Below are 15,208 nucleotides of genomic sequence, written 5' to 3'. Positions count from 1 at the left end.
CCATGCAGACAGGGTGTTAAAGTAGGGGGGGAAATGACAGTGTCAGTGTCATGGGCCTGCTTCTTGTTTAAGCTGTTTGCTAAAAATGGTCTTTAAGATGATCTTCAGGGAAGACTGATACAGGTAGAGGCCCTCCCTTTTCTTGACTATGCAGGCATGGAGGGCAAAGGTAGCAAAAGCCAGGTAATAAAATGTTAATCTCAGCTGCACTAAAATAACGCCCCTTAAGATTTAGGCTCTCTCTATCCCGTGTGAGACTGTGAGACCCCCTTTTCATCTGGAGTATAGTGAGAATGACAGCCAGGTCACAATTCATGAGCACCCTCTCTTGAAGCCTGATGGGGTAAAACAAGATGTAGGGAGAAGAGCTTGGACCCTTTCCCCATCATAGAATTACAGCACTATGCTTCCACTTTAACTGCCATGGCAACATCCTATGGAATTGCAGGATTTGCAATTGAGGGAGAGGCATAGGATTATCCACCAGAGAGCTGTAGTGCAGCACCAAACTATGAAGCCCAGGGTTCCATAGTATGCAGTATGGCAGTTAAAGAGGAATCATAATGCTATAATTGTGTAGTGTGAATGGGCTGCTAGTTTTAGTCAAGAATTGCATAATTTTTTATTTTGATGGATGGGTTGCGGGAAGACCCTCCAAGACTGCACAAACAGCTCCTGTGGACAACATGCAGTGTGTGTGCTGGCACAGTTCCTAAGCCCCTATATATATGTGTGTGTGTGTTAAGATAGAAGCATTCTGAATATTTAGCAAGCAGTATAGAAATACTCATTACTATATCTTGGTTTTCTCACACCCTTTGTAGTGAGCTATAATAGTGTACAAAAGTGCAATGAAACTGTATGGGAAGCCATTTTTATAAAACAGAAAACACACTCCAAATGGCAATTTACTGCAGAATTCCTGCTGCTCACACTCACTGGAAAGTGCTTCTCTTAAGAGACCTGTTCAGAGTATTCTCAAGTATCTGGAGTGCAATTTTGTTCCTTCGTTATTAAAAATGATATGGTTCTCTTGAATGTCCCTTGGGTAACCTCTCAATATAGATTTAATTATTCCTCATTCTTATATGGAGTACAGTGTGATATTATTACTGATGGGCAAACTCCCCCTCCCTGGCCTGATTCAGAATGGGCTTGACAAAAATGATAGATTTTTGAGATTGCTGTGTAAAATATCTAACATATTAATCACTTTGGCTTGATTTTTATTCTGATTTCAGCCCATCATTGTAGTGTTTGCTTCCTACTGTCTTTCAGAATAGAGGAAGGTATTCATTGTATCAGATCATGCATTGTAACTAGTCTTCCTCTAAGGTCAGCAAGGAGACATAAACAGGATGTTTTCAACCCATTTTTAGTGTGTAACAAGGTAGACACTCAACAGGAACATAAGAGCTTGGAAATATTATACAAAGAGACTTAATTCTTATAATCATTCTCTATCTGGATTCCTCTGCTCACAAAGGAGAGGGAGTTGCCATTGGAATCTAACCCTGCCTATTTAAGAGACAGTCACATTCTGAATGATATCACTGGGGATTTATTAACAGTTCCAATGGTTTATATTCTCAACAGGTTTTAATTCTTAGATCTAAAACACACTGCAGAAATAATCCAATTTGAGATCTCTTTAACTGCTCTGACTCAATGCTAGGGGATTCTGGGAACTGTACTTATCTACTAGTATTTATTTATATTCTGCTTTTTCGCAAAGGAATCAAGATTACAACAATATAAAATTATAGCATCATACAATATAAAAAATACACATTTTAAACCCCCCAAACCCCAACCCACTCCCCCAAAAAACCTTATCAACCCATAAAAAGGATTAAACAGCAAGAAATAGATTTAAAACATTCCAGTGCGAATATACTAAAATTGTGGGCAGATTGGGGCATGAAATGTGTCTTCCTCTAAAGGGGTGGGAGGATGGGGATAGGGTGTCATTCAGATTGCAATGTTGTATCGATAGGATGAGAAGGCAGTCTAATGGATCTACCCTAGTCTGGGAAGGCCTGCTGGAAGAGATCCGTCTTAATACCCTTTCAAAGACTTCCACGGTGGTGATATGATGGATCTCATCCCGCAGTCATTCCGAGCCTAGGAGCAGCTAATGAGAAGGTTCCTCTGGTCACCACTGAAAGTCTGGTCTTCTTAAGTTGTATAATGGTTCTTCCCAGAGGACTGAAGTGTGAGGGGAGGATTATATGGACTAGGCACTCCCGCAAGTGGTCAGGACTCAAGCCAGGTAGGGCTTTAAAGGTTAATACGAAACACTTGTACCTTGCTGTAGTTTTTGAGACATTTAACCTTCTCTGACAGAGAGCTCTGGGTCAAATAAACTACAGTCTCCCGGATTCCTTAGCACTGAGCTGGCAGTTAAAGTGGTCTCAAACTGGAGATTTCTGCAGTGCATCCTCTGTGATATCACATGACTGTCTCTTAAATAGGCAGGCTTAGATTCCAATGGCAACTCCCTCTCCATTGTGAGCAGAGGATACAGATAGAGAATGTTATCAAAATTTAGTCTCTTTGTGTAATATTTCCAGCTCTTATGTTCCTGTTGAGTGTCTGCTTTGTTTATATACTAAAATGGGTTGAAAACATCCTGTTTATGTCTCCTTGTGCGACCTTAATTATTTCTGCAGGGCATTTTGTACCACTGATGGTTTAATTACATTTTTAGCTTTTGTATGTCGAGAATTTTGCTTTAATCATTTAAGCTACCTTGAGCTGAACTGGGGAAAAGGCAGAATTAATAGATAATTCATAACTACTGCTACTTCTTGGGCCTCCATTGACTTTCCCTGCTCCCAGTGCTGGGGCCTTCTGCTCTCCCCATTCCCCTTCTGTTGCATTAACAAAGCAAGGGGACCAGGTAATAGAAGTACTTGTGAAGCATTGGCCTCGAGTGTATGGCTGACACTGTCAGGTATAATGCAATAGCAATAGCAGTTACTGCTTTATAGTGCAATCACTCTCTAAGTGGTTTACTTTCGACTTCACATTGGTTTCTACGGGTGTTAGCCAACTGGCCCTAACAAGCTGATACACATTTTACTGACCTACAAAAGGATGGGAAAGCTGAATCAACCTGAACCATGCATGCAGGATTGAACTTTCATCTGTGAAATGTTGGACGGTATGGGATTCATACCCTCCAACATTTCACGGATGAAAACGGGGACACATGTGGCCAGCAATTTCAGTGTGCAGTCAAGATGGCCAAAAATAAATAAATATATTAATGAGGAAGAACAGGCAAGCTAGGAGAGGCTGTAGCAGTTTGTTTATTGCCTCCGCTGACTGAGGAAGGTGAACTTTATCCCTTCTCCCATGAACCCCCCCCCAGCTAACTTAATTAGATACAAACCACTTTTTCATTTTGAAAGCCCTTTGCAAGTGGGACAAAGGGCAAAAGTGGGGGAGGAGAGTAGAGAGAATCTTGGACGTTTTGAAAGCAGCTGAAAAAGTGGACGGGAATACAGTACTGGTATTGTTCCTGCTAAATTGGACAGGATTGCACCACCATTCATGATGCTCCAATCCACCATGGTTAACCTACCAATACAGAGGGCTGACTGCAATAGACTGTCACATCTGGGTTTCCTTTTTTGTGTTTATTTGGAGAAGTGAAAAACATATCCTGACTGCTGTGCCATCTAAGCTTTCCATGATAGTGCAATCTTTTTGGTTTTCTAGACTGATAGCACACATCTCCACAATGGCAGTTTTCAATTGATTGAAGTATAATTGTCATGGCTCTATCCTATGGACTTTTGGATTATAGCTTCATGAGCTATTTTGAATTCTTAGTATCTCACCAAACAGGAAACCCCAGATTCCACAAGATTTAGCCATGGCAGTTTCTGTGCCAAGGTCGGCCAATATAACACCTGTGTTAAAAATCTTCACTGGCTGCTGATTAGCTTCTGGGCACATACTAAGTGTTGGTTATTACCTTTAACGCCCTTCATGCTTGGGCCCGAGTTACTTGAGGGAACGCCTCTCCCTACACAATCCGCCCCGCACTCTCAGAACATCGCGGAAGAATTTATGAGAATACTATAAGCCCAAGTCAACTTCCTATGATCCTTTACCGACTCAGCCCCCAAACTTGGAATGGCCTACCGGAGAGTCTGTCTTATCACCACCTTAGTACCTTTAAGAAGGCACTTAAGACGGATCTCTTCCTGGGGCTTATCCATCTGACTCTTAAAGGAGATCTTTAAGATAAATGCTCACTTCTGGTTTGATGTATGTTTTCTAAATGTTTTAGATGTTCTAAACGTTTTAGCTACTTTATTGATTAATAATGTCAGTGTTTATGATTGTATTTATAATCGTTACTGTGCTAATTTGTGTTATATCCTGCCTCGTCAGCAGGGAGAGGTGGGAAATATAAATAATAAATAATAAATAATAATAATAATAATAATAATAACCATCTGTAGTGTGAAGGGTATCCAAGACAAAACATAGACTCTCTTAAATGCAAACCTATCCCTCTCACTCTTCCACCTCCGAATCTCAGCAATATTTTCCAAATGTGCTGCAGATTTTCAATGTGTTGCTAAATATCGTTTTGAGCATCATGAAAGGGCAAACTTGAAATCCAGCACTAAACCTTGCAGAACATTCCTAGCATTCTTAATACAAGCTCCATTACCTGGATTACCATTTCCCATGATCATGGAGCTGAGCAATGGGCCTGATATCATTATTATGCTGGGCTTGCTTGATGCCTTCTTTAAGCTTCCACTTCAGCATTAATCTTGTAGCTCTCCAAGTGTTCTTAATGATAAGGGAGGGTGAACCTTGCATTAGTGCAAGCTTCTGCAAATCGCCATCAATTGCGCACCTGAGGAGACAATTATATCCTCTCTGGTTAAGAATTAAAGCCATTTGCTATCCCTGCCCCAATATGGTGGCATAGATGTGGTCCAGATGGGCAGAGGCAGCTAGCTCAGAAAATCTCCACAAATAATTAGGATTTGGCAGAGTAGAGGTGAAGAGGGCTCTGAAGGGCACGGGCAATGATATTGCTGACATTGGGTGAATGTCATGCTGAATGTTTCTCATCATTCTTATTCTTTCTCCCCATTTAGCTCAACAGGATCAATTGCTTACTCAGAGCAACCAAGTGGAGAGCAAACACAGCTGTCAATGGCAGGACACTAGGAAACCAACAACATCACAAGAACAGCAGGATCCCAGCGACCCAGGTCAGCGCTTGTAATTACTATGGTCCCTAACACAATAATTGTCAACACTATTTTAAATCCAGAACAAAAGAAATCCCCCCCACCCCCCCCCCCCACCCCTGACATGTGTTAAAAAGCACAGGAGTCTCTTGCATCTTGTTTCCTTTTGGAGGATCGAAAGATTAGGGGGTAAGCAGGTATTGAAGAAAAGAAAGTGAGTTTACATTAGCAGTACCGTGCTGGATGGAAAAATTCACGGGGACAAGGGGGGAAACAGTTATAACAAATACAGTGGCCTTCTTGGAAACAACAAAAAGTTCAGGAGGCAGATATATACAGAGCAAGTTCAATCATTAGACTACCCAATTGTATTTTAGCAAACACTTTCATGGATTATAGCTCCTTGTTCATATTCAAGTAGCAGGTCCCAAAGACTTGTTTTGAAATAAATGGTTACTCTTAAAGAAACAGAGAGCCAGTGTGGTGTCTTGTGTGTTTGACTCGGCACTGGGACCAGGATTCAAATCCCTGCTCAGCGATGGAAACTGCTGGGCACATCACACTCTCTCAGCCTCAGAAAAGGGAAGGGCAAGCCCCACTGAACAAATCTTGCCAAGAAAATTCCATGGTAGGTTTGCTTAGGGTTGCCATAAGTTGAAAACAACTTGGAGGTAGACACAGCAGCAGCAGCAGTGACAAGATGAAAGAAGACTCCTTTAATGCTTTGATCTGAAATAGACTTTACATGACTATTTCTCTGAAAAATTTTGGGGGAGGGGCATAGGAATCCGTTGGGGTAGGTTAAGCTGTTATTGCTGCCTGATATTAATGTGTTGATTCCTTTCAGTTTTTACTCTACAGAGGTAATGACGGCAGCATGCTTTGCTATGGCAAATGGTGTGGCAACCAAAATAGTCAAATACCACATAGAGAATCATCACACTGCAGAATTATCCTGTTTGACACCACACTTAACTGCCATGGCTCGTGCTATGGATTCTGGGAATGGTAGCTGGTTATGGCAGCAGACCAAAAGCTCTGGTGCACTATTTTGATCATACGTCATGTTGCTCAGTGACATATCTCACAAATTCTTATTTTCATCTGTGAAATGTTGGGTATGTTTCTAGTACCAAGTGGTTTCAAAAGGTGACGACATGGATTAGAAATACCAGTTAAGAATCTGGTCTAAGGAGTGTTTAGAGATAAACTGGAAAGTTCCTGTCCATATATATCATCCAAGGAATCTTTCGAAAAACAAAACATGGCTTCAAGCAGTGAATGGCATTTCTCAGGAGAGAGGGCACATGGTCTGCACACGCTTGCCTTATTCTCCAAAAACATCAGGCTAATGCAGACTGACCTGGTGTTCCCTGATTTTTGAATTACAAATCACATAAGCTATAGGCAGCATCATGAACTGCAAGTGATAATGGAGGTGGGAGATGAGATAGTAATTCAAAACATGTGGAGAACATGAGGTTGGAGGGGGCTGGCATGAAATATTGCTGATGCAGTGCCATGGGTGACCTGCCCCTGGCTAGCAACAGTGAACTTCCTCCCGCATTTTCAAATTAGGTCAGCAGTTATGAGCATATTTGAAAATGCTCTTACACAAGAAGATGACTTCTTTTTTCCCTAGAGTTCTAATTGGAGATCATAATATTAGCTCCAGGATAGACAATCTGTTGCCTTCCAGATGTTTTGGCTTCAGCTCCAGCTACCTGTGAGAGATGCCATCCAAAAATCAGATAACATACCTGTGTGGAACTGGATCTTGTCACATACCTGTACCATTTTAAACATGCCCTCACTGTTTATCAGCTGGGAAATAGACCCTAGGAAAATTCTTATTTCAATCAAGTAAGCAGCTTCAGTCTATTGAACATCCTAATGTGGGGCTGGAGTTAGGGAGGAAGCCCTTCATTTAGTGGGCATGGAGAGTTGATGCCACTTAATTTTCCTGAAGCAGAATTTGGAGGAGATTCTGAGGCGCTTGCTTTAAAAAAGCATATGAGGAATTCTGAACACAAGTTTGATAAAGCTCACAGGTATGGACAGCTGGACTACTATATCTCTATGGAAGAACAATTTATTTATTTCTGCATTTGTTACATTGAGAGATGGCTTATTTTTGCATGACCTACTCCTATTGCACGGCTAAACCAATTGTTAAAGCCTATCTGTAGGAATATAATGAATGTATTTAAACAGTAAAATTGAATCCTCCATAGGAAACCAGCTAGATGGAGAAGGCTCCACTTATGCTCATTAAATTTCTGTTAACTATTCAATATACTATCCTAGAATTATAACTAACACCATAAGAAATATGGATTATTCACAATTATTTGCTGCTGGGCTTGTATGGATGTACTCTAACTAAAGACACATGACAAAAATCAAAATGGTCTTTTCTTATTAATGCAGGAAGTTTTCACTCCACGTCTGGCAATTGCTCATAGATGTTTTTGGCACTTTTGCTTTTCATTTTGTGATTAATCAGTCTCTTTCTTTATCTCATTTTGTTCCTTTCTTTTTCTCCTTACCGCGGTTGCCACAAAAAATGAATGATGAACAGTTAGCAGCCAGGAGATGAAACTGACTTTACTACAGAAGAAGGTTGACAACATTTCGGTGTCATGAGCGCTGTGTGAGCAAGACACTCTCCTCTCTGGAAGGCAACAAAATCAAGAAGTAAGGGCAGAGACTTCCAGGCTTTCTAAAGGTAAAAGAAGACAATTAATGCAATCACTCACCCAGTTAAAAGTGCCAGGGGAAAAAAATATACACAAACGAGAGAATGGAAAACACGAGAAATTATCAGAAATGGAGTTAGACTGTCCTGCTCCATTATTATACATTCTGTAAAGAAGTTATACTTTGCATTTGTTGTTATTTTTTTTAAAAAGAAAAAAAATAATAGTCCCGATCTTGTTGATATCTTCTGTATGTTTATATTTGTGGGTTGCAGTTTTTTGTCTGATGAATGTTGCATCCAGTTCTAGATCATAAAGCTGGAAGGGGATATAGGGCATCTATGCAAGCCCCCTGTCATGCAGGAATACACAGCTAAAGCACTCCACCAGCCTCTAAAGCAATCTGTTCTACAGTTTTTTGTCAATTCTTGCAGTCAAGATGTTCCTAATGTTTGGGGTGGATCTCTGTTCTTATAGTTGAATCTATTGTTTTTGTTTGTCTCTGGAGCAGCAGAAAAACAGCTCACTCCATCTTCTATGTGACTTTGCTTCAGATATTTTAAAAGGGCTGTCATAACACTTCCAGACTTCTCTTCTTCAAGCTACACATACCCAGCTCTCTAAGCCATTCCTTGTAGGTCTTAGTTTCCAGCCCTCTTAAATCTTGTTTGCCCTCTTGACAATGAACTGTAATGCCCAGAATTAGACACGTTTATCACCCTATACTCTTAAAGTGCTCTTTCCACTTTGACTCCTCTAGCTGCCTCCTGTTGCTTCTGGGATTGGCAGTTTTAAGGAGGAGTATTTAGATTCTCAGGCAGAGCAGTTCTCTTGCCTGGAATTCTAATACCCCTCCTTAAAACTGCAAATCCACAATGCAACAAGAGGCAGCTAGAGGAGTCAAAGTGGAATAGGCACTTTAAGAGTATTGTGTGTAATAAACATCTAGTATTCCAGATGAGTTGTTGCCAAAGCAGAATTCCAGGACCAAAGCTCATGGAACAGGTTGCACATGTGCCATTGCAGATGGGTTATACACGGTCTGCACATTCAGTTGTACAAGTTGTCATTCAACACAGGTGGTAATGTGTAAATCCCCATGCAGCGATTTATATCAGACAACTTCAGTTGTCTAAGCCTTTGGGGTTTTTCCCCCCAAACTTTGAAGGCCGTTGATGACCAGGGCTATCAGCCACGCTGCTGTGCAGATTATACTCAGCAATAATGCCACTCAGGCAAAATGATGAATGTACAAACACGACAATACTATAGCACTTGTATATGTTCATAGGTCCCTACCAGCATCACACATTCCTCGCAGATATGAAGGTAAACACCTTTCACAGTTGTTTTTGTTGAGTTCCTCTGAATCTGATGTGCATTTTATTATTTGGTTGTGAGACTTTTTTTGGCTATTGTTCTTTGTTTTGTGCCTTCAAGTCATTTCTGACTTTTGGTATCTTAAGATGATATCAATCACAGGTTTTCTTGGCAGTTCATTCAGAAGGGGTTGTCCTTGCCTTCCTCTGGGTTTGCATGGCCATGTGGGGATTTGAACCCTGGTCTTCACATTCATAGTCCCGCACTTAGACTACTATACTGCAGTGGTTCTCTTTTATATTCTCCACACACTGAAACTGAAGCATATTTATTTTTAAAACCCCAAAAACTATGGATGCCGGCCATGAAAGCCTTCGACTTCACATGTGATACCTTTATTGGCCAACCAAATGCACACATATACTTGTTGCAAGCTTTCAAGCTCCACAGGAGAGGGAAGGTGTAGCTAATGCCAACAAAAAGAAATGACCTTAATACATTCTTGGCACCTTCGATGTGCAGGCATGTTAAGTTGCTACCTTTAATATCATTGCCGGATCCCCAACTACAAAGCGTTGCTATTTGGACATGACAGCTTTGAGTTCACCTGTTGCCAAAATGGTCAACTAGCTCCATATTCATTAAGTCAAAAATAAAAAATAGGGTTGTATGTCTGTCTCCTAATTGACTTGGTGCAGCAATAGGGACTTCAGTTACAGAACCTCAGAAAAACACAGTGTCCGTCTAGCATGGCAGTGGTTTACATCCTACAGAACCTGGGATTTGTAGTTTTGTGGCACCCGTAATCTTTGACAGGGAAGATGAAAGATCTTCTAAACTACAAAACATAGATTCTATAGAATGGAGCTGCAGTCTAAAGTGGTGTCAAACTGCATTATTTGTACAATGCAGAATCACTCACAATCACTTGTGTATGCTGTTTATGTCAGCGTCTGCCCAGTAGGGATTTGGGTCTGTGGTTCTCAGAAATGCCCTATTTAATCTTGCAGATATGTGACTCCTCCATGGAGGGCACTTTTCTAATGAAAAGTCCAGACTTACACTTACAGGAAAGTGTACGTCTTACTTTCATTGAGAACAGTTTTTTGTACAACAATTTTTTTCTTCCCTACTGGCAACAATAAATTATGCTAGAGTGGAAATCTTTCTTTATAATTTGAAAATGACAAGGCAATTCACCTTATTGTTGAGACAATGTCAAGACCATGAATGTTGCATGCACAACAGCCCTTAGTAGTGTGGTGGATGTTAATTCCATTGTTACTTGTGTATTACCCAATAACAAAAATTCTCTGTATGGTAAAGGGTAACAAAAAACAAGTAAAACCATCAAAAGAAGTGCAAAGTTTAATTCTGGTTGTTAGTCCCAATTAAAGTAGACTTGTTGAATCAATTGGATGTACATAAGGTAATTCAATGTTTCCTCCATCCCCATGATTGGATTAGCAACTGGATTAAAATGAATATAATTGTATAAAATGTCATAAATAAGGTTTGACTGTTTTACTGATTGTGTGTCAAGGCACTCTTCCACACTAAGGAGAAGAAAATGTGTAAGTTTACTTAAATCCCTACTAGTAACTCAGATGGTAGAAACAGAGTATATTTAACCTTGCAAAAGAAGATATCTCCGTTTAGACTACTCCTGGTTTGCCCTGGACTTTTCACACTCTACATGCTGTTCTCAAAGAACATTGTTTCAGCCACCATCATATTTACACCTCCTTTCCCATCCATCCTGTCCAACCTCCCTCCCCCTACCGACCAGTGCATTTGATTGCTATGTGGCACTCTTGACCCTCGGGTGCAGATTCAATATGTCTTTCAACATTTTCCATTTCCTGTCTGCTACTTTTCCATCCATTTCTCTATTCCCTTCAGTTTAATCTCTTACTTGCACATTCGTCTAAGATGTGCTTGGGTAGAATCAATGTTAAAGCATCTCATCACCCACCTCTGTGCTCGATTTTGGATTCACTCAAAGGATCTGATGCTGATACCCAAAATGAAAATGGCTGTGATCACAAATATCATGTGATATTTCTTTTGTGAAAAGACAGTCCCATACTAACCATCACACACTAATTCACATGCTCATTTATTTATTTATTTATTTTACATCCTGCCTTTATCCCATTCTGAAACTGAAGATATCTTACAGTACAATGGACACTTCCCATCCATGGGAGTTTGTTTCCAGGGGGCCCTGCATATGGAGAAAATAGGGGAGCTAAAGCCCATATTAGTCAATGAATGGCAACATGCATACACTTGTATCAGCACATACACAGACATGTGCTGTCATTGGTAATATAAGATGAGATGACCTCTGGGAGCTCCAATCCACAAACGGCTAACCCATCAATATGGCAAGCTCACTATATAAGATTAAGACAAAACAGTTAAAAGAATATATAACAATATACAATATATTACATATTTTAGATATACAGTTACCCCTCCATTTTGTGGACTTTGAATATGTGTCCCTTGCCCATTTGCAGGTGGCAAATGGAGGGGGACAAAATTGGGCATGCACTCACAGCACATGCCCACAGCTGCCTGTGGGTGTCACCACCATTGAAGCCAATGGGCCTTGAATACCAGTGTTTTTCTGTTTTTGTGGGGTGAGGGGGGTCCTGGAACGGATCCCCTGCAAAATTGGAAGGGCTACTGTACTGTGTATGTAACAAAAGTAAAAAAAAATTAAATAGAAAATGGTATTAAATATTTAAAATACTTCACAATGCATATAACGCATAAGATAAAGTACAGCTTCTTCTTGTTGTTGTGTGCCTTCAAGAAGTTTTCTATCTTATGGTGACCCTAAGTGTTTTTTGGCAAGATTTGTTCAGAGGAGGTTTGTCACCTGGTGGGCTTTCATGTCCAAGCTGGGAATCGAACCCTGGTCTCCAGAGTTGCAGTCTAACACCCAAACCACTACTCCATGCTGGCTCTCCTAAGATACAGCCCACACTGTTAAAAGAAACCTCTGCCAGCAGTTCAAGACTGAAAGTCAGTTTAAAGAATATATATAGATGATAGATAGATAGATAGATAGATAGATAGATAGATAGATAGATAGATAGATAAAAAGAAATCACATAGGATATTAACCTAGCAGCCCATGAGAATGGGTTCCACAGTGTGCAGTGGTATATCTCTCTCCATGTCTTCACCAGCCATATCTGGTGGGACAAAAAGAAAGCCCTCTCTCAAAGGTCTTGAGGTTTGGGCAGGCTGGTATATGGAGATATGTCTTTCAGATAGCCTGGACTCAAGGTGTACTGGGATTTATAAATTATGGCCAGCACTTTGAATTCTGTCCAGAAATATGGAACCTTCAGCTTCCTATCTATAGTATACCTCCGCTATAAAACATTGTGATTCTAGGAAGTTTATATATGTAAAATGCTCTCAAGTGGTAAACCTATCATGTACACCCTTGTCTTCATTCATGCTACATATGTTGTACTGTAGTTAGGAAATATAGGTATGCGTGCCCAATAGACAAAATTTCAGAATAATCTAGCAGACAAGAATCTGATTCTCCTAGTGAAGTTACTTCTGTTTTTTGCAATTTTAACTTCACTCCTGTTGGGTTTCCCTGGAAATAGTGAGGCCAGTGCAGAATTCTAGCATAACCAGACCTAGGTAAAGTAAGTTTTGAATGACAGTTTCCAGAATCCTCAGATACACACACAAACACACACACACACACACACACACACACACACACCTAAGTTTTCTAGGCTCTGAGACCATGGACTGATGGAACACTATATACACAGAGAAAGAAAGAAAGAAAGACAGACAGACCTTACAGAAATGTGGAAATTTTAAAGCAGATGAATAACTTTATAAATAACCCCCTGCTTTTCCTTCTCTGCCTCAACCCCTAGATTAAAATTCAGATATGGGAGAAAATAAAAATTAAAAAAATCTCCATCACTAAGGCATTTGTTACAGACACATTCACAATAATTTATGTGTATGAATTTATGTCTATATTTGTGCTTGTTCCAAATCTATGAAACCTAGATATCTGAAAGGATAGCAAGAGGATCCCAAGGTAAGAACCTCAAGGTTCTTTTGCCCTTAAAATAGATTAATTTTTGTTAATTAAAATGTCTGTCTCCTGCAGGACTGTGTTTCGACATTAGGGGTGGCCTTCCTTAATTTTTCCTAACCATCAGAGACAAAGCTGCAGTAAAGCAGGGATCTTTACTTCTCTAGAGGGCTATTAGGCAACTCCATGTTCTCTTCCCACTGCAGGGTCCCCAAACTCTTCAGGGTGAGAGAAAGATTGAATGAGTACCAGGTTGGACAATGGGAGAAAGACAAAAAGGGAAAGACTAAGTTTGTGGATGGAAGTGAAAGATTCTCTCTCTCTCTTTTCTGTGAATAGGCTGCATTTATAAAAACTGACCCCTTGAAGAGAGCATTTTGTTTTAGACTCTTTAAATTGAATTTTCCCTCCACGGTACATCAGATGTGTCTGAGATGAACCTTAAATCCACCCTCTGTCAGATTTCTCTTTGATTTATGTTAGTTGTTTATAAATTGGGTTATCCTTCTGACCATATTGTCTTATGAAAGTGCTACTGTTTGCCTTTTTTTATTAGCTTTTCATTATAAGCCTGGGGACTCAAAAGGACTTGACCCTTTCATAAGAGTGGACTGTTTGCGTGTATGAATCCAGCTTGGGGGATGATATGGGCCACTGAAGAAGTGTTATGGCATTTTCTTGATCTGCTCCATCTGCCTTGTATCTGAGCTGTCTCATAAGGACAGGAGAACTTGTCATTCTCTAGGGTGTGTGGGTACTATTTCTTTTTTATTGTTCTGACAGCAGAGCAGAGAGCTCTTCTATCAAAACAGGAATGATTTTCAGTTCAACATCCATCTCTTTCCAACTCACTTATTCCCCAAAAGGAAGATAATTTCCACTTTCTTGTATCCTTTTTCCATTTCCCCCACTCAACCCAACATTCTCATTCTATTTTTCTCTGTTTGGGGCCCTAGGATGTTCCTGTACTAGTGATGCAGAACAAAATCTTATGAAAGATTAGGAGAAAATAAGAACTCCATACAGAATCTTGAGACATCTTTGCAGTAGACTGTAGGGTGAGACCGAAGCACAGTGGGAAGGAATTATTATTATTATTATTATTATTATTATTATTATTATTATTATTACTATTTACGAGTAAGATGCTTACCAAATGCTGGGAATATGTATGGCAGAGGCTGGCAACCTGGTGCCTTCCAGATATTTTAGGCTACAAATCCCTCCAGTCCCAACCAACCCGACCTATGGCTAGGAATGAGGGTCACTGTAACCGAAATCATCTGAAAGCCACCAGGTTACCTACCATGGGTGTATAGAAATGTGGCCACAAAACTGAACTGTAGATGAGCCAGTTGAAGCATGCCTAACCATCTGGCATTCTCTCCTTTTCTTTCATTTCATCTTCTTGCAGTCTTTGGGATACTTACCTGTCCTGCTTCTTCAAGTCCAGCATTATTATCAAAATGGGAGTGTTCCCTCAAAAGATGAAATACAGCAATTTTTATAGCATGTGATTTTCCTTGCCTATGTATCTTGCACTTAGCATATTTTGTTTTACAGTTAGTCATATGAGGGTAAGCACAAGCTTAATTTGCAAGTCTGATTGCTAAGGTATACATCTCTGAGGAAACCCTGTTACAGGAGTGAATGTGGCTTTGCTTGGATGGGCTTGCATGTGCAATTGGACATTTAGTTGCACATTTGCTATCTTGGTTCAATTGGGCAACACTGTCATTCTACACAAGGATTGTGAAGCATAATTAATGTGTAACTCCACGTGCAGTGATCTAAACTTTGTTGTTGTTGTGTAACATCAAGTCATTTCTGACTTATGGTGTCCCTAGGGTATGCAACCTCAGTGTAGGAAC

At 40.2% G+C, this 15,208-nt stretch overlaps 1 protein-coding gene across 1 annotated transcript in view; it reads left to right on the top strand.

Annotated features, from left to right (window-relative positions):
- Positions 1-15,208, top strand: part of MMRN1 (multimerin 1) — an 83,319-nt gene that overhangs the window by 37,525 nt on the left and 30,586 nt on the right. The window contains 3 exon segments of the mRNA XM_042469709.1: positions 5,133-5,176; positions 5,178-5,214; positions 5,217-5,249. Of these exon segments, the coding sequence (XP_042325643.1) occupies positions 5,133-5,176; positions 5,178-5,214; positions 5,217-5,249 (114 nt within the window).

The sequence above is a fragment of the Sceloporus undulatus genome, chromosome 5 (assembly GCF_019175285.1).
Source record: "Sceloporus undulatus isolate JIND9_A2432 ecotype Alabama chromosome 5, SceUnd_v1.1, whole genome shotgun sequence".
NCBI lineage: Eukaryota > Metazoa > Chordata > Lepidosauria > Squamata > Phrynosomatidae > Sceloporus > Sceloporus undulatus.
Note: the sequence above shows the minus strand (reverse complement) of the source record. Positions and strands in the feature narration are given on the sequence as shown.